The following is a 20,213-nucleotide window of genomic DNA, read 5'->3' as shown; positions in this document are numbered from 1 at the left end:
TAATGCCAATATTTCCTCAAAAGATCAAGGGAAATTACCTTGGAGAATGTGCCTGGTGAGTTGGGGGCGAGAGTTAGAACTTTGAACTTAGAACCAAGAATTCTCTATTAAATTATAGATTTCTAGAGAGTCAATAATTTGTACTCTTAATAAGGAAGTATCCTATATATAATTCAATTTGACTTTGGTTTTTGTTTGTATTAAAAGAAAAATACAAAAAAAATTTTAAAATGTGTTTGGTTTGTATATTTATTTTCTGTTTTTATTTAGTATTTTTTTTAGATTTTATAAAAAATAAAAATAATAAAATTTTATTTTTTATTTTTATTTTTTATTTTTATTTTTTTTTATAAAATTCAAACAACAAAAATACTAAAAATAAATATAAAAATGCAAAACTAAACGCACCATAATCTTTTCATTCTTGATTTAGCCCATCTTCACTTGACCACATGGTTAGTTAACCAGGCAGCTATTGACCTCGTTAGACGTTAGTTATGGCCAAGACATATAGGACCCTCTTTTAATTCCTAGCCCAATTGCCAGAACGGAGACACAGTATATATAGTACCTTCAAAACATTAATGGGTGGGATAGAATTCACCTAAATATTAATTCAATTCAACAATGTTAAGTAACCAAAAAATAGTGCGCTTTGATTACTCAGTATTAAGGATATTATGTATAGCTTGGGTCAAGGTCAACTCATGAATCCAAGTCGTCCCATTGATTGCAAAGAATCCTTCCTTTTGCTTTTAATATTTGCTTATATAAACCAATACTTTCAGTGCCAAGCTTAGCTTCCATCCAATACTTCCCATTGAAAGAAAGAATTTGGTATAGACACTGAGCAAATTCAGGCACACTATCTTTCACTTTCTGGTGGACAAAATTATTGACGGATCATCACAGTGTGAGGCTGCAGCATCTTGCTGTGAGTAAAATTGCACATTTCACTTTCTTACTAAGTTCTATACTACTGTTCATGTCTAATATTTATTTATTTATTTATTATTGAAGCAATGATCGTGCTGTTAAATCTACTGTCTTAGCAATATGTTCTTTTTTAACCTTTCATATAGTTATCATCTTAATATTAATGAAAAGTAAGATCTATGGTGATGAGGTTGGTATTTAAGAATTTGATTAATATGGAATTAATAATTTGAGTGATAGTAGTGAAATATTTACAGTTCAAGAAAAAACACCCGTGTATTATTGTTCGAAAAAATGTGCTAAATTTTGGCAAGGTTAACAACTTGGTTACGACAAAATAGTTTAAATTCACCTATTTTAAAAAGGTTAATAATTTTATTATAGTGAAAAAAGGTTAAAAGTTGTAGAAGGCTTAGAAAAGGGGGTTGAATTTATGACTTTCTTTTACTTTGATTAAATAACCTTTTTAAAACACACTTTCAGTCTGAATCAGTTTGAACTCAATAGCGAAAAATTTATGAGACAATTTCTTTTTGTCTCATGAATATCAGAAAATGGAATAGAGCAGGGAAGAGAGAAGCTGACACCATCATGTATCCTGTAGGGGTGTTCATGGTTTGGTTAATCCAAAAACCAAACCAGTTTTTTGGTTAACCAAAAATATAGTATTGGTTAATTAACCAAATTGGTTTTATATGATGAAACCGGTTATTAACCGGTTAGTAAATTTCAAAATCGGTTTTTAACCGGTTATTAAAATAAAAACCGGTTTTTAAAAAAATAACCAGTTTTTATATAAAAAACCGGTTTTTGTACCAAAAAACCGGTTTTTGTACCAAAAAACCGGTTTTTATACTAAAAAATTGGTTTTATACCATAAAATTGGTTTTTACATGTAAAAATATCTTTTTACACAAAAATTAATATTTTTACATATAAAACCCAAATTTTTACACAAAAAACCAGTTTTTATACTAAAAAATTGGTTTTTATACTATAAAATTGGTTTTTACATGTAAAAATAGGTTTTTACATGTAAAAATAGATTTTTACACAAAAATTAATATTTTTACATACAAAAATCCAAAATTTTAAACCTTTTTTTAATTGAATTTTTTTAATCTAATTTTTTTCTTTCTAAATGATACGAGTAACATTTGTAAATAATGAAGTTCCTTCCATTGCTTTCGTTCCTTTTTCTTTCTTATCTCTTTTCAATATTTTCTATAAATAATTTTTTCTCTTTCTCTCTCTCTCCTCTTCTCTTTCTTTTCTCTCTCTCTCTCTCTCTCTCTCTCTCCCATTTTTCTCTTTCTTCCTCTCTTTCTCTTCTCTCTCTCCCCCTCCTCTCTATCTATCTCTCTCTCTCTCTCTCTCTCCCCTTCCCCTTCCCCCTCTTTCTCCCCCTCCCCTTTCGTTCTCTCTATCCTTCTCTCCCTCTCTCTCCCCCTCCCTCTTCTCTCTCCCCTCCTCTCCCTCTCTCCTTCTCTCTCCCCTCTTCTCTTTTCTCTCTCTCCTTCTCTTTTTCTGTCTCTCTCTCCTTCTCTCTCCCCATCCTCTCTCTCTCCCCTCTCTCTTTCTCTCTCTGCTTCTCTCTCTCTTATCCTTCTTCTCTCTTCTTATCTCTCTCCTTTTTTCTTTCTCCTCCTCTATCTTCGCCTCCTCTCTCTCTTCTCTCTCGCTTTAGAGAGAAGAGGAGAAAAGAGATAGAAGAGGGATAGAGATTGAGAGAAGGTTGAGAGAGAAAGAGAAAAGAGAGAGTAAGAAAAGAAAGAGGAGAAGGAGAGAAAATGAAGAGAGGAAGAGGAGGAGAGAGAGAAAGAAGAAAAGGAAAGAGAGATGAGCGAGAGAGAGAGAAAGAGAGAAAAGAAAAAAGAGAGAGAGAGGAAGGAGAAGGGAGAGAGAGAAAGAGAGAGAGAAGGGAAAAGAGAGGAGAAAGTAGAGAGATATGGGAGAGAGAGAGAGAGAAGGAGAGGAGAGGAGAGAGAGAGAGAGGAGGGGAGAGATAGAAAAAGGGGAGAGATGATTAGAGAGAGAAAGGGGAGGAGAGAGGAAGAGAGAAAACGGAGGGGGAGAAAGAGGGCAAGGAAAGAGAGAGAGAGAGAGAGAGAGAGAGAGAGAGGAAGTGATAGAGCGGAGAGAAGGAGAGAGAGATAGAGAGAGAAGGAGAGAAAGAGAGAGGGAGAGAGAGAGAAAGAGGGAAGGGGAGAGAGAGGGAGAGAAGGATAGAGAGACAAGGGAGAGACAAAGAAAGACGAGGTGGAGAGAGAGAGAAAGAGAGAGAGAGGGAGGGGAGAGAGAGGAGGAAGAGGGGAGAGAGAGAGAGAGAGAGAGAGAGAGAGAGAAGCGGAGACAGAAGGAAAGGAGAGAGGAGATAAAGAGAAAAATGAATTAGAGAGAGAAGGGAGAGAGGGGAGAAGGAAAGGGGAGAGAGAGGGAAAAGGGAGAGAAATAGGGAGAAAAGAAGAGAGAGAGAAGGGGATAGAGAATAGAGAGAGAGAGGATAGGGAGAGAGAAAATGAGAGGAGGAGAAAGAGGAAAATGAGAGAGAGAGAGAGAGAGAGGAGGGAGAGTAGGGAAAAAGAGAGATAGGAGGAGAGAGGAGAGAGAGAGAGAGAGAGAGAGAGAGAGAGAAAGAAGGGAGGGAGAGAGAGAAAGAGTATGTAATTTGGTTTTGAAATTAAGTTTTGATTTTAATTTGGTTTTGGTTTTGGTTAACCGGTTAAAAACCGGTTTCTTTTAATTTGGTTTTGGTTAACCAATTCTAAAAAATATGGATATGGTTTTTAAATTGTTTCATTAAACTGGTTAACCAAAATGTGGTTATGGTTTTTTAACCGGTTAACCACATTTTGGTTTTTTTATGAACACCCCTAGTATCCTGGTTCGGTTGCCTTGTGCAATGCAACCTACATCCAGTCTCCACCACAACAGTGGTGAAATTTCTACTATAGTTAAAGTATTACATACACCAATTCCACAGGATTGACACAATCCTTTCACTCTCAAGTTCTATCCTAACTTGACTTGGCTATGCTAATATCTAACTCTTCACTCTTAGTGCTAACCCAACTAAGGAATGGATATCTCCTTGGTACAAGATACAAGATGCAAAATCAACCTAAAAAAATCTAAAATCACTCTAGACTTTTCACTCAAGTGTTTCTCTCTGCCTCTTTTCATTCTTAGACTTTTACTTTAGCTCTCTCATTTTACCTTTTACCTCAAGAAATTACAGAAAGATAAACATTGAAAAGAAAATTACAATCTGTAAAACATGAAGGAGATTGATGCTTCAACAGCCTCTTTGCTATGTGATAAACCAGATTTGCTTGCCTCTGATTTAGTTCTTCATTCTGGCGGAATGCTCATTTGACTAGGAAGCACTGTCCAAGTTGATGAACTTCTTCAGAGAACTCTTCTCATAACATAAACCTCAAAACACTGGTTATCTCTCCTTAGCTTCTGAATGATAAACCAACTCCTTTTGTATCTCATTGCATGTTGTTGAGTTGCTCTCTCCTAGGTCAACTCTGGAGCTGTGTGCTTCACCAACTCACCATTTCACTATTTTCAATTAATCCCTAAATTAGGAATTTGAGTCCGACCCTTTTTGCTTGATCGAAGACATTTGAGTAGCAAAGAGAAAGTTGTTCAGTGGTAAACCCAAATCCGAACCATTAATAATATGCTTTGGTTCCAAGAAACTTTGTGAACCATTGATTTACAGCAACAGGGATCAAAAACTTCTTTCTTCATTTAACCAAAAATGGTATTGCAGAAAGTTAGAGAAGGAGTGAAGAAATTAACATGCATGCAAATAGAAATAAATCACCTCTAACTTCTGACTTAGCTTAGATGGATTTGATTTGGGTGATTAGACCTTTGCTTTCTTTGATTAAGCTTTCTCTTTCTTTTTCTCTGTGGTTCTGACCTAAGCAAACTAGTGAGGTGCATTGGAAGGTTTCAGCTTGAATGGAGTCATCTTGGGTTTGTGTTGGCTTTCTTTTTTTTTTCAGCCCAAGTAATTTCTTTGCTTAACACTTTTGGGCTTTTAGTGTTTTATAATCCTTTTTGTTTTTGGTTTAATTTCCATTATATTTGGCTGCTGCAACTATATTTCTTCGTTCTAAATTAATTTGGGCTTTATTTGTAAGTGTAGCATACTATGAAATCTTCAAATTTTTATTTATTTGGATTGTTGCATTATTGAATTTTAGCCTGCATCACTTAAAACAAAATCATCAAAATTAATTGGGTAGTTGGCCCAATAAAATATTTGATATTATAATATTGTAATGATATTTGATATTAAAATATAAATTAATTTTAAACTATTTTTAATAACTTTTTTATTATATAAAATATTTAATATATTTTTTATTTTAATAAATAATAATATATACTATTAAAATAGGTATTTTTTTTTAATGTGGAGACAAATACAATTTTACAATAAAAGCATAACTCTAAAGAACACAACTTGAAAGAAATCTTTATCCGTGAGAATCAAACACTTTGTACGTCATTGTTATACCTCCTAATATATTTATAACCACTTAATAACGATGATGGTGATGTGGGACAAAACACAATCTTATATCACTAGAATTATTATCACTAAATTTTTGGAATTCACAATCTACTTGTTATTATAATAATCTTGATCATGATCACTACTAACACTAACATATGAATAAGAAAAGGAACTTCGCTAGGAAGACAATGAGCAATCTTAATAATGTGTATAATAGGTTTTAAATTTGGTTCAATACACAAAAAAAAATCTAACCAGTTATTTTAAAAAATTAATCATTTCAACCTTAGCTAATTTATCAATGGAATTTACCCAAATACCTTCCCCCTCCCTCCCAAACCGTGTTCTACCCCATCCTCATCAATCATTCCACCACTCTGGCGTTAGAAGCTCTCTCATCGGCCATCAAACAATTATCCATGTAGTTATTAAAATAATCATCCGACTACCTAGTGAAATGATCATCTAGTATTTGTTAATTATAGGTTTAATTACTCTATGGGTCCCTATAGTTTCGTAAAATTTTTAATTAGATTCCTATACTTTTTTTCTTTTTCTTTTAGTAATTGGCTTAATTTTATAGGGACGCAACTAAAAAAAAAGAATTGGTATAGGGACCTAAATAAAAGGAAAAAAAAAAGTGTAGGGACCCAATTAAAAAAAAATTATAGGGACCTAATCGAAAATTTCGCGAAACTATAAGGACCAACAGAATAATTAAACCTTAATTATATACACTTAAACTGAATCGAGCAAAATAACCATCCAATTAAGAATTAAAATAATCATCTACATACCTAGTGAATTGAACATCCAGTGATAATGTAAGACGAAAAAATCATTAATTAGGATCAGTGTCAAATGCAGCAATCGTGGCAACGCAGTCATCATATGAGCTTTCAAGACCAAGTCACTGCAGCATCCATTGCAAACCCTTCTGGGTGATACCTGACGATGACGATGAAACCTCCATGTTCTCCTTCTCCCACATGCCACATGAACATTCTCAAAAGCTTTTCTGAGATCATCATCGTTGTTGATAGTCATGAGCTTCATGAAATCCTGAAAGTCCAGCAAATGGTCGCCATCGGAGTCGAGGTTGGTGGGGCGCAGGGCGGCATTGTTCGGTTCTCTGGCGACAGCGGTTGATGTTGCTGGCAGAACTTTCACCGGTGAAAAGAGAAGAGACTAGACGAGAAGGAAGCCACATCACATGAGGGAGAAGGAGGCTGTTTTTGCGGTGTACGTAACTGTTGCAAATCCTTATTTGCTTTGAATTTCAAATTGAAAATCATTAAAAATTAATTAACTTTATTATCATTTGATATTAATTTCAATCTTATTTCTATTGAATACATTATACATTAAATTTATTGACTCTCCATACTTTCTCTAAAAAAAGTCATAATTAATATCACAAGGAATAACTTATTTTTTATTTTAAAATAAATTGAATAAAATTTATCATAATTTAATTTAAATAATTAGATTACTCTAAAAATATTTATATACAAGTGACTAACTTAACGAGTAATTTTTATTATATACATAATATGATTTATTTATTAAGTGTACAATTTTATTATCTTTTAATATACCCTTGACCTTACATTTTTGTCCAACATAAATTAAACAATATATCTCACAAGCATGCACATGCTCAAGACCATGCTTGGTAAACTTTTTTTTCATATATATATATATATATATATATATATATATATATATATATATATATATATATATATATATATATATATATATATAAAATTATGTTATGTGTATATTATAATTAGTTATCAAAATTAATTATTATTAATATAAAATATAAATTAAAAATTAATTATTATTATTATTATTGTACTTAATTTTGAAAAAAATAAATTACTTACTTCTCATTGAATTTGATGTTGGTATATATGAATGCATAAGTAGTGATCTAATTAATCTATTAATTATACACCTAACATAACTTAGTAAATAAATATCATTCTAATACTAACTATTAATTCTATTATTTCCCTTCAAGTTTGGCATATAGATGTTTAAAGGTGTAATTATTCTGCAGGTCTTTATAATTTTACCGAATTTTTAATTAAATCTTTATATTTTTTTTAATTGGGTCTCTATATATATATTTTTTAATTTAATCCCTGTTAAGTTAAACGTCAAAAAAATGTCAGTGAATTGTGAAATTACTTATATACTCTTAGGGACCCAACTGAAAAGAAAAAAGTATAGAGACTTAATTGAAAATTTGGTGAAACTATAAATATTCAATGAAAGATATTCCTATAATCCCTATTCAATGATTCTACGACATGAAAGATATTTCTATAATCTTTTTTATTTTGTCACTATCATTATTTTGCTTATTTATATACAAATTGTACCAAAAGTACTTTTTTTTTTACTTTTAAAATACCTTATCTTAAGAACATAAAAAAAATGAATGGATAAAATGAAACAAAAATAATAGTGATAAGTATATATAAAATTCAATTTTCATCATTAAGTATTTATTATGATCATGTAATATTTTATATTTGTGTGGATTCATGGAATATAATTTATGTCTTTATTATATTATAATACACCATAGAAAACTATAAAGTTATGTCATTTATGTTATTCAATCTAATTAAGATAATCTAATTCATGACAGGGGAAAATCCATTAAAAAAAATTGAACCTAATTCTAGAAAAAGACAATTATTACATTTCAAACACCCATCCAAAAGTTTTATCTGTTTCACGATCCTTCTTCCTTGTTAGGGAAACATTCATCCAAGTGGGAGCAATCTTCTTCAAGAATTCCTAACATACTTTATACGTATATAATTAAAGAGTGATCCAAAATTAAGAGATTATTCATAAATATTATAATTTTTATTTAAGAATATGTGTTTTTTTTACCAAAATTTAAGAAAATAAATAAAAATTGTATTTAACACAAATTTTCTCTTTCATCTCAACACATTTTTATTTTATCTTTTTTTAGTCTATCTCTAAACACTTATCAAACATAACTTAAAAGACACTTAATTTTGGACGAAAACAAATTAAAAGATGCCTTGACAACAATAACAAGTGAATTGTCAATCGGATCTATATTGATTATTGATCCTTTCTCCTTAGAAAAGTACTTCCTTAGTACCTTCTCATACTTCTTTTGGCTCAATATAAAAAAAAAGAAAATGCAGCTTCAAGACCATTTCTAACTAAGTTTGGTATAGGCTTGACAATTATATAATCGAGCTCTAACATGAATATATAACTAAAAATATGCAGTACAAATGGCACTAACAAAAGTCAAAATCCAAAATTCCTTTAACAAAATAATGATCAAAGTATAACAATTAGAAATTTGAAGTTGAAAATAATTCCATACTCTTCTTTGATATCTGCTTTGCTGTAGCCATTGCACAAATGCCCCTGGCCAAGTAAGATTACATAAAACAACTTTGAAAATTAACATTGCTTATAATTTAGTCCTCGAATTATCGCACATTGTTAAGTAGGTACTAGAAGTTCATAATCATATTCAGGAACTAAATTAGCTACATTTTCAAGAACAAACCTCCATTTACTATGAGCAGAGCAGAGGGAGCGCGACGGAGGCCACGGAGCAGAGCAGAGTAAATGCACGAACAACACAGAGCAGTGCAGCACAGACCAAGAATGATGGACGCTCACGCCGCCAAAGATGACGACGACGATTTTTTTTTCACGATATCTCCAACTCGGTAAATTAAAAACTAATTTGTTGTGAATTTGAGTTTTATTTAAGGGTTTGTCGTTGGCCAATGAATTACATGCACAAGGCTGGATTTAAGACCTAAATACTTGCTTTAAGCGGACTAGTGAATTGTAATTTTCTTTTTCTTTTTGGTAACATTAACTAATACATAAATAGTTATAAAGATGAAGAAATAGATAATGACAAAGATCAGACAAAGATTAAGTTTTTCAGCATAAGAATGCAAGAATAGATATTGGTGATAATAATTTAACACTTATTTACTTAATTTAAGACATAAGAAAGACAACATATATTATAATCAAGATGTTTCCTTTGTATACTATTTACATAGGTAGATGGCAAATCCGAATCCTGATGTTGCAATCAAGATTAAAGCAATGTTGGAGGCAGCACAACCTCGATTTACAGAGAAATGCTGCATCTACAGGGTGTCCCATGAGATTCGCAAATTAAATGAAGATGCATACACTCCAAAGGTTGTTTCAATTGGTCCTTTTCACCATGGGGATCAATATTTGCTAAACATGGAGGAGCTGAAAAGAATATTTTGTAGACAATTCATTGAAAGATCTATGACAAACAACTTGGAAAGTCTTGTTAGTTGTGTGCAAGAGCTCGAACCAATGGTTCGTGGTTGTTACTCAGATAACATCAAGCTTACTGAGGAAGAACATGTTATGGTGATATTGGTGGATTGCTGCTTCATATTAGAGTTCTTACTCAAGTTCCATTTTGGGTGGACAGATCGTGATGCCATTATTCTGCCACTAAATTTAAGGGGTCCTATAGCATATGATTTGTTGTTGCTTGAGAATCAAGTCCCTTTCTTTGTTCTTGAGATGCTTTATAACCTAGCTCTTGATTCTCCTCCATTTCCATTACTAGCGCTCTCTCTTTTTTATATTGTTCCTTATAGTATCATCGTTCCTGATAGTATCATTTCCGGTGATGTTCTTAGGCTATTATCCAACGATACTGGAATAGCTCATTTCATAGATCTATCAAGAAAGTTTCTATTAGCATCCTCTGGCTTCTCTGGATGCTTAAGAGAAGCAGAGTTCGCCAACATTTATACTGCCACTGAGTTGAGTGAAGCAGGAGTGAAGTTTAAGGTAAACAAAAATAGCCAATGCATGCTAGATTTGGAACTTTCAGGTCATTGTTTGAGAGTCCCATCTATTAGCGTGACAGCCTTTACTGAAGCTATTTTGAGAAATTTGATAGCTTTTGAGCAATGCCACTGTATGAAGGAATCTTACCTCGCTGACTATATTGTAGCCTTGGATTTGCTTATCAACACAGAAAAAGATGTAGATTTGCTCATTAAGAAGGGAATCATTCAGAATTGGTTAGGTAGTAGCAATGCAGTGGCTGAAATGTTCAATGGTCTTGCACTGCGGGTTATAAATCCAGATTTTAATGTGCAATATATCCGTATTTTCAAAGAGTTGAATGCTTTCTGTCGCCACCCTTGCAACCAAAAAGTCGCAACTTTGAGGCGCGACTATTGCAACACTCCATGGAAGACAGTAGCTTCAATTGCTGGAATTTTTCTGCTTATTCTCACTGTTATTCAGACAGTATTTTCTATCCTCCAAGTGGTACACTAGATACTAGTGCTAGCTAGATTAATGTTTGTGTTGTGACTGGATGATTATAATATGGTAGACTGTTTGTATTTTGGAAGAACTAAAATGTTTGTTATGAATATATGTAGTCCATATATCATGTAAGGGTTACTATGTTATGTAATTATTGAAGACCTCTAAGTTTGAATATGATATTTTGTTATTGTTGTTTTCTTTGCATTATTTACACCTCTTTATTTCGAAATTAGTATTCAAACATCATGTCTTATCTTAAAAAAAGTGAGGGATACTTTTAAATTTCAATAGTAAAATAAAGATTAATGATTTAATGTGCATTTGTAGAGTAAACTTTTGGTGAATCAATAAAAATCATCATCCGACAAAAACACAATGTCATATATATAGCCATGATTTTCCTCAAGGTACAAATTAAAAGCTAGAAATGATACAAACTAGCAAGAGTGATTAAAAAGAAATACTAACCAACATGACATAGGGTAATAGAGATTAGCATATCTGGAAGAGATACACATAATTTTAAGAGAAGATAATTATATTGGTTTTATTTTCAACTTAGTGAGGATGATTTAAGTTCTAACAGCAGCAGCTTTGTCCTTCATCGTGTGCAAAAAACAATGTGTTTGAGGAATAAAGAATATGGTGCAAAGACAGAAGTTGAAATGTATAGAAACACTTTAAAATAAATGAATAATAATACAAAAACTCTTTTTTTTTTTGGTATTAAAACTTAGATTCTAGTCGTCAAATCTCAACCATCAATCTTGTAACGCAAAACAAAAAAAAGAGCAATGCTAGGGGCCAACAACTTTTGTTATTTGTAGCCATCAAATAGTTATCAATGATGATTTTAATGGTGTGAGATTGGTGTGAGTTTTCATCCAATGACTCACTTTTCATATGCTGGATAGAATTTAACAAAATTGTTGGCCCTTAGACTTTTCCTTCCAATCTTGTATAAATGTGTTTCTTATTTCATAATCTCGGTGATACTTGCCTTTGAGCATGAAAAATGTTAGAAATAAGAAACTAAACTGGAGGAAGGATTTGTGTATTATTGAGTGTAATCAAGTTGTTTATTCAAGTTGTATGGAATGATACAATATAGAAGGGTATTTATAGATGCTAAGAGAATTGTAATAATAAAAACGTAATATTCTATAATAAATATTCCGATATACTAATTGATCCTAATTGATCCTAATTATATTCTAACAAAAAAAAATAAATATAAAGCAGCATCCAAAAAGAAAAATTGATATACTTTACCTTTGTTATGTAGCCAAGATCAGCTTCTTTTCCCAGCTTCATCACTATATCTATTGCCATTTATTTGGAATTGTTGTCATCTAACACGACTTGTTTTCGGTAAGGTTGTCTTTCCTATTCCTTCCATGTCATACAATGTCTTGTTTTGATTGGAAGTGCTTATTATTCAAAGTTTCAAACCACATAAAATAATGATTTGTGACAGAAAGTTCAATTGTTGCTGTGTTGTGTAGGGCTGTAGGGCACTGAGTCAAAGGCAGGCAAGACTCTTACACATAGAAAGGCCGCAAGGTGAGTTTGTCTTACTATATTATATTATATTATCTTCCAAAAAATATCTTTTAGTCTTTTCTACTAGTAGCTAGCATTAACTAATAATATAGTAGTAGTTTATAAAGGTAAAGAAATAAATAATCATAAGGACAAAGACGAAGGTTTCCCCCATAAGAATGTAAAAATAAAAGGTTACACTAAAATCAACCACCAAAGTCAGTTATCAATATAAAATATATACTAAATATAAATACAAATTGAAAATAAATTAAACTACATATATATTTATATACAAATACATTGGTGATTGATTTTAATGACTAATTTTAGTATACAAATAGCATTTTCTAAAAATAAATAAAGACTGATTGAGGAGGAAAGAAACAACATACACATAATGTAACATCTATTTACTTGATTTAAGACCAAAAAATAAATGAGCATCCATTAGATTTAGACCCGCACCACATGCGAAATACTAATATTATAGATTTTTATACATAATCTTTTAAATAAGGAAAAGTATAAAGGGACAATGAGAATATTAAATAATGTGAACAATTGATATATCGGATGTTCAATTCAATAAATATGCATATAATTATATAATGATTCTTTTTTATTCGGTCTATTCATGCACAGTTTACAATGACTAGATGTTCAATTCATTAGGTGTGTGAATGATTATCCTAATGTTAGGGTTTAAGAGGTAATTTAGAGATAGAATATTATTTTATTTTATTGAGTCAATTTTAGAACTATTGTTTACATTGTTCACAAAAATTATTGTCTATCTAACAAAACTCTTTAAATAATTAAAATAATAATAGGAGAATTTTAGTTTTATAATTAATTATAAAATAATTTATATAATTCTTAAAATAAAAAGTATATCATAATAATTAACAAATTCTATTGTATAATATAAAAGTGCGGTATTTTGATTATATTATTGTCTTTCTTAGTTCTTGTTGTTTTTTGGTTTTTGTCTCTCTCAAAGTTATAGTAAAAAATTAAAATTAATCTGTTCGAGATATATTCTTCATTGATTCTTTAATTATTAAAATATAATTTTTTTTGTATTATATAAAAAAGGGTAAAGTATACTTTTTGTCCCTAAAGTTTACTAAAAGTTTCAAAAATATCCCTAAGTTTTGATTTGTTTCAATTTTGTCCATCAAGTTTTCGATTTGCATCAATTTTACCCTAATTACTAATTTTTTGATAATTAATATTTTTCTTTCCAAATATACCCCCTTCCTTATACTATCAGCATCATCACAATCCTCTTTCTCTCTTTTCATCTCACCGTCGTCTTCACCACCATCATCATTATTGAGCAACACTGTCAATCTCCTCCTTCATCGTCGCCGGCCAAACCCCTCATTCTCCTTCTTTCTCCTTTCTTCTCCGACCCTCCATCTCCATCACCACCATCTCTGTTGAGATCCATTCTCGATGACCATCACCATTTTTCTTCTTCTTCGCGGAAATCCAGCACCCGTCGAAACCATCGCTCTTCCTCCTTCTCTATTAGCAAACCCAGTTTCCTATCTTTTCATTGCATGTATATATCCTGTATACCCTAATCAATAATTATACTAATAAATTAGGCCCCTTTTGTATTTGACTGCAAATTGAAGCCTAATTGAAGATCCAAAGCTTTGTTATTACTTCTATGACTTTGTATTTGATGATTTGAAGAATCAAGAAAATTGCAGGCTTGAAAATGTTGTAAGTCCTATTATTATTATTATTGTTATTATCTGTACTAGTATTAGAGAAATTGAATATGCAAGAATCTTGTGGTGAAAAAGCAGCAGCTTGATATGATGATGGCAGAGATGAATACCAATTACTATTTGATGCTTTCTCAACCAAAAAGTTTGAATCTTGATCTTTGATGTTGAAGCTAATTTGGGATTTTTCACAAATTGTGAAGTCATAATAGTAGTTGTAAGAAGAAGGATTATAGAACCAAGGTGTGTTACTGTTATTATGATTATGATTATGGTAAGAAAAATCATGATGATTGTTGTTTGGGAAATTGGGCTGTTGAAGATAGTAGTTTATGGTGGCTTTTCTTGCTTGAAGCTGCAACCTTTTCGTCTTCATCCTCTTTTCTTTGTGAGCATTTTGGTGCCCACCAAGTGCTTGTAAATTTGCAAATTCCTTCAAACAGTATTGGCACTCAAACTTTCTCATTATTATTAGTGGTTGTGGTTCTTTGATCTTGTGCTGTGGTTTTTTTTCCTAAGCTGGGTTTGCTAACAGAGAAGGAGGAAGAGTGATGATTTCAACGGTGCTGGTTTCCGCAAAAAAGAAGAAAAAGGGTGGTGGTCATTGAGAATGGGGCTCAACGGAGATGGTGGTGATGGAGATGGAGAGTCGGAGAAGAAAAGAGAAAAAAGGAGAATGAGAGGTTTGGCCGGCGACGATGAAGGAGGTTGACGGTGGTTGCTCAATAATGATGATGGTGGTGGAGTTGACGGTGAGGAAGAAAAGAGAGAAAGGAGAGACAGAGGATTGTAATGATGATGATAGTATAAGGAAGGGGGTATATTTGGAAAGAAAAATATTAATTATCAAAAAATTAGTAATTAGGGTAAAATTGATGCAAATCGAAAACTTGATGGACAAAATTGAAACAAATCAAAACTTAGGGATATTTTTGAAACTTTTAACAAACTTCAGGGACAAAAAGTATACTTTACCCTATAAAAAATTATCAATGTGATTTGATAGTCATAGTATCTCACAAGATGTTAGTATTAAGGAAAAACTACCATTTGTACCCATAAATTTTGCGAACGCTGATAAAAATACCCATCAAACAAGAAAACTAACGTTGTACCCATAAAAGATGGGTTCCGTGTGACAATAGTATCCAGACCGTGATTTTTTGTTGATTTTTTAATAAAATTCCCAAATTATCCCTTATATCTTCTTCTCCAAATTTCAAATTTCGCAACCCATTACCATGTTCAACAACAGTCCCCTTCTGTCTCTCTTCACCATCATCATCATCAGAATCCAAAGTGAAATTCATGGAATTCTCCAACTGCTGCATCTCAGCAAAACCAATCGGCCTGTAACTGGCAGCAGCAGAAGAAGATTCTAGAGATCCTCCATTCCTCGCAGAGATTACCGAATAAGCACCAACAGAAAGAACAACCATGAGAGCAAGTTGGCAGTTGAACTGAAGCGTGGCAAGGGCGCTGGTTCTGTGGTAGTCCATGTGGACCTTGCACCTCAGAGTATAGTTTCCCCTGCTCAGCTGGTGCAGGGAGCACCCTTGCGTCACCCAGCCGGAGAACAAAGCCAGGCCAATCTGAATGATCCACGTGCCCTGAAGGATGAAGCCCATTCCACGGTCCAATTTGGGGAAAGCGGAGCCCGGAGACTTCAATTCAAGAAAAGTGGAGAAAACACATACAGCGATGGGAACCAGCAAGAGACTGTAGTAACGGTTTTCGACCCCGCTTGGATCCTTCCTCTGAAGGTAGAGAACAAGAGGAACTCTTGGACGAAGGCGAAGGCAGCAAGGAGTTCTAATAATGATGAGGGGAGAGGGAGGGGGAAGGTGAAGAGAGAGAGGAGGGAGCAAGAGAGGAAGAGGAGGGCGATTGGTAGGAGTTGGAGTTAGAGGACGGAGCCAACGGCGTCGTTTGAGTTGTGTGCGTCGAAGAGGGAGACGAGGGAGTTGATGATGATGAAGGCAGAGAAGATGGAGACGGAGATGGAGAAGAGAGAGGATTGAGATCGAGAATGGGAATCTTGTTTGCGGTTGGAGAAGGTGGCTAGGAGGGCTTCGTGGGAACTCACCGGAGGTGCAGAGGAAGAAAAAGGATTAGGGTTGTGAAATTTGGAATTTGGGGATGAAGATAGAAGGGTTAATTTGGGAATTTTATTAAAAAATCAACAAAAAATCACGGTCTGGATACTATTATCACACGGAACCCATCTTTCATGGGTACAATGTTAGTTTTCTTGTTTGATGGGTACTTTTGTCAGCGTTTGCAAAATTTATGGGTACAAATGGTAGTTTTTCCTAGTATTAATAATAAATATATTATGCAACATTGTCAATACTTTGAAATGACAAGAAAATATTTTTTAATGTGTTAATTAAATTATTACAATTTAGTTAATATACTTTAAATTTTAAATATCTAAATATAATTTTTTAAAATAAAAAAATATATATTTAAAAATCAAATCACCCATCCGCGACTGATTCGGTGAAAGTCACTTGGTTTTGACCAAAGTTGACCGAATTTGATCAATTTTTTAGCAATTGGCATAAATAGTCTTAAATTTTTATCTAACTGTTCTCACCTATCAATTTCACGTGAAGGCAATTGACTGCACCTAAATTTTCACCGTAAATAATAGATTGACATGGTTCGTTCACATACTATAGATGGCAAATCCGAATCCTCGCGACGCTGCAATAATAATGAAGATTAAAGCAAAGATGGAGAAGGCATTGCCTCTGGTTACGGATGAATGCTGCATCTATAGGGTGCCTCGTGAGATTCGCAAGCTCAAAGAAGATGCATACACTCCAAAGGTTGTTTCAATTGGTCCTTTTCATTATAGGGATCCAAACGTGCAAAAGATGGAGGGCCAGAAAACAATATATTTCAAAGAATTCATTGAAAGAACCAAGACGAAGAAGAACTTGGAAAGTTTTGTGAGTTGCGTGCAAGAAGTGGAGCCAAAGGTTCGTGGTTGCTACTCAGATGACATCAAGCTTAGTGAGGAAGAACACGTTATGGTAATATTGGTGGACTGCTGCTTCATATTAGAGATTTTACTCAAGTACCATTTTGGGTACATTCTTTTGCCAGAACGGTTAAGAATTTCTATACAAGTTGATATGTTGATGATTGAGAACCAAGTCCCTTTCTTTGTTCTTGAGAAACTTTACAATCTAGCTTTTCCTTCTATCTTAAATGGCCATTCTTCACTATTAAGTCTGGCTCTTTGTTATATGGTTCCCAGTGGAATAATCTTTCCTGCTGATTATGAATATCAGCTATCGTTATCTGAGATGAAATAGCTCATTTCACAGACCTATCCAGGAAGCTTCTTTTATTATCCTGTGACTTATCAATCTTTGGAGGCTCAGGAGAAGTACACGTAACGCAACTTTATAGTGCAACTGAATTGAATGAAGCAGGAGTAAAGTTTGAGGTAAAAAAAGCTAGTCCATGTTTACTAAACTTGCAACTTTCTGGTCATACTTTGAGAATCCCATCTTTTAGAGTGGAGGACAATACTGAAGTTGTTTTGAGAAATTTGTTAGCTTTCGAGCAATGCCACTATATCGAAGAATCCTACCTCTCTCACTATATCACAGTCCTTGATTTCCTTATCAACACAGACAAAGATGTAGATTTGCTGATTAAGAATGGAATAATTGAGAATTGGTTAGGTGATAGCAATGCTGTGGCTACAATGTTCAATGGTCTTGCCGTGAACATTTTGGCTTCAGACTTTAATGTGAAATATTCTTGTATTTTTAAAGGCTTGAATGATTTCTGTCAGAAGCCTTGGAACAGAAAAGTAGCAACTTTGAAGCGCGACTACTGCAACACTCCGTGGAGAACGGTAGTTTCTATTGCTGGAATTTTTCTACTTATTCTTACTGTTGTTCAGACAGTATTTTCGATCCTCCAAGTTGTACTCTAGTACTATATTAATGTTTGTGTTGTGTTGTTTGGATTCGATGATTATGTTAATGTTCATTATGTGGTGTGGTAGATTTAATATTATTTGTATTTTAAAGTAATTGAAATGTTTGTTATCAACATGGATAACCCGTGTATTTATTGAAGACCACTTCATATGGTAGCTCCCTTTTCTGTAATTCTATCAAGTTTGAATGTGATATTTTTTTTTTTCATTGTTGAATTTTTACGTTATTTACAGGTCTTTATTTTGAAATTAGTATTCAAACTCAATTTGGTCCCTAAATTTGCACATAAACCTTAATTTAGTTCCTAAAATTTTTATTATTTCTATTTAGTTCGTAAACTTGGCAAACATGACTCATGTTAGTCTATTTTGAGATAATTTTATGTCACGTCAAACTCTCTAAAGCAACATTATTTAGTATTTATTGAAATTTTTCCTCCCAAAACAAGTGATCTAACATCGTTTTAGATTATTTGAGCGCCAAAACTAAAACAGTATTATTTTACAAGTTCCAATATGATATTTGTCTGTTCATATCAAGGCTCTATTAATATTTGTGTGTCAAAATTATTTCAATGGCTAATGTAAATCATGTTTATAAAATTTAAAAACTAAATTAAAGCTCATGTGCAAATTCGGGTATTAACTCATTCAAACATCATGTTTTATCTTAAATAGAGCGAGGAATGCTTTTCAATTTCAATTGTAAGATAAAGAATGTGCATAGACTAAGGCTTAGTTTGGTAAAGCTTTTACTTTTCAAAAGTAGCTTATAAAAGCTAACTTTTAAAAAATGGCTTTTTAAAAGTTGTAGCATTTATGTTTGGTAAATCAAATTAAAAATTGCTTTTAATAATCACAAGCAACAACAATTACATTTGGTAAAATAGCTTTTAAAATTTAAAAATACTATAATAGACATAAATGTAAGCATTAAATTTGAAAATTAGTTAACATATGAGGTTATATTAGACTTTTAAATTTTGAAAAATACAAGCCAACTTTGAAAAGCTCTATCTTAGGTGCTTTTAAAAGTACCCCGATCTTTTAAAAGCTGCAAGCACAAACACATGATCTTTTTTATTTACCAAACACAAAATGAGAAGCTTGAGCTTTTAAAAAGCACAAGCACCTCTTCGAAAAGCTTTACCAAACCAAGCCTAAGTCATAGAAAGTCTTAAATCAACTTGCAAGTATGCAAACTACGAAAAGTAACAAGAAAGAAAAATACTAACATAGGCTAGCATATCTAGAAAAGTACCAATAATTTTAAAATAGAAATTAATTATATTTTTCTCAAACCACGTAACTCATTTTACCTCTTCAACTTGTTCAGTATCAAGTAAATGAAGATTCCTCCGTTGATCTCTTTAACCAATTTTCTCTTGAGAAATTAAGTAATTAACTAAACAACAATTAAGACTTAAGAATCTTGAACTTTGAATATATTCAAATCATCTTAAAATCTCCTAAATATACAACTCTGGATCTCTAAACTTTGTCGGCAATTAATGGCAAAATTACTGATATAGTTAATATGTACATTTAAAAAAAATTAGAGTCGATAACATGTGCGACAAGTCTTTTTGCTTTACAAGTCTTATAATTTGGGCCAAATCTAACAAAAACTATATTCACCTACTAGAATGTGATAACATGTGCGACACTTCTTTTTCACGTTCCTCCTTCTCCTCCTCCTCCTTCTTCTTCTTCTCCTTTTTCTTTGCGTTTCTCCTTCTTTTTCTTTGCGTGTTTCATCTTTATCGTTGTTTTTTATTACCGTTGTTGTTACTGCATTTTTTTTCCTCCTCCTCTTTATATTGATTTTGTAATATTATGTATTTTTTTCTTCTTTGTTTGATTTTTTCTCCCAAAAAGAATTACAAGAAAACAAAATAAGAAAATGAGGAAGAAGAAGCAGTAGAAGATGAAAAGGAAGAAGAGGAAAAATTTTGAATTATGCAGAACTTATCAGAATAAAAATACACCCAAAAATTCTTAAAATACACCAAAATATCTTCGTACTACACTCAAATTTGCTGCAGAAAAATGTTTCCTCTAATGCTATATTTTTTCTTCTAAATTGAACCACACCTTAGCCTTGGATTCAAAAGAATGCAGTATT

General features: G+C 32.5%; 1 protein-coding gene and 2 pseudogenes across 7 annotated transcripts; 2 read left to right on the top strand and 1 right to left on the bottom strand.

Moving 5' to 3' along the window:
* Positions 1–615: 615 nt before the first annotated feature.
* LOC107606523 (UPF0481 protein At3g47200-like) lies at positions 616–10,993 on the top strand. Of its 7 annotated transcripts, none has more exons than XM_088493930.1 (4): positions 616–934; positions 6,341–6,715; positions 9,073–9,219; positions 9,568–10,993. In XM_088493930.1, exon 4 carries the CDS (start codon positions 9,572–9,574, stop codon positions 10,844–10,846), a length of 1,275 nt encoding a protein of 424 aa, XP_088350056.1. In that variant the 5' UTR covers positions 616–934; positions 6,341–6,715; positions 9,073–9,219; positions 9,568–9,571; the 3' UTR covers positions 10,847–10,993. The 7 variants fall into 7 exon arrangements, with proteins under 7 accessions (XP_088350056.1, XP_088350055.1, XP_088350058.1 ...); XM_088493929.1 differs by having other exon boundaries at positions 6,329–6,715; XM_088493932.1 differs by lacking the exon at positions 6,341–6,715 and having other exon boundaries at positions 9,078–9,219.
* A 3,001-nt stretch (positions 10,994–13,994) lies between these two features.
* Positions 13,995–16,356, bottom strand: LOC107606524 (uncharacterized; annotated as a pseudogene).
* A 452-nt stretch (positions 16,357–16,808) lies between these two features.
* LOC107606525 (UPF0481 protein At3g47200-like) lies at positions 16,809–18,082 on the top strand (annotated as a pseudogene).
* Positions 18,083–20,213: the final 2,131 nt, after the last annotated feature.

The sequence above is a fragment of the Arachis ipaensis genome, chromosome B7 (genome assembly GCF_059453495.1).
Source record: "Arachis ipaensis isolate K30076 ecotype BB chromosome B7, ASM5945349v1, whole genome shotgun sequence".
Classification (NCBI taxonomy): Eukaryota; Viridiplantae; Streptophyta; class Magnoliopsida; order Fabales; family Fabaceae; genus Arachis; species Arachis ipaensis.
The sequence above is the reverse complement of the archived record's forward strand: the minus strand, read 5'-3'. Positions and strand labels throughout refer to the sequence as shown.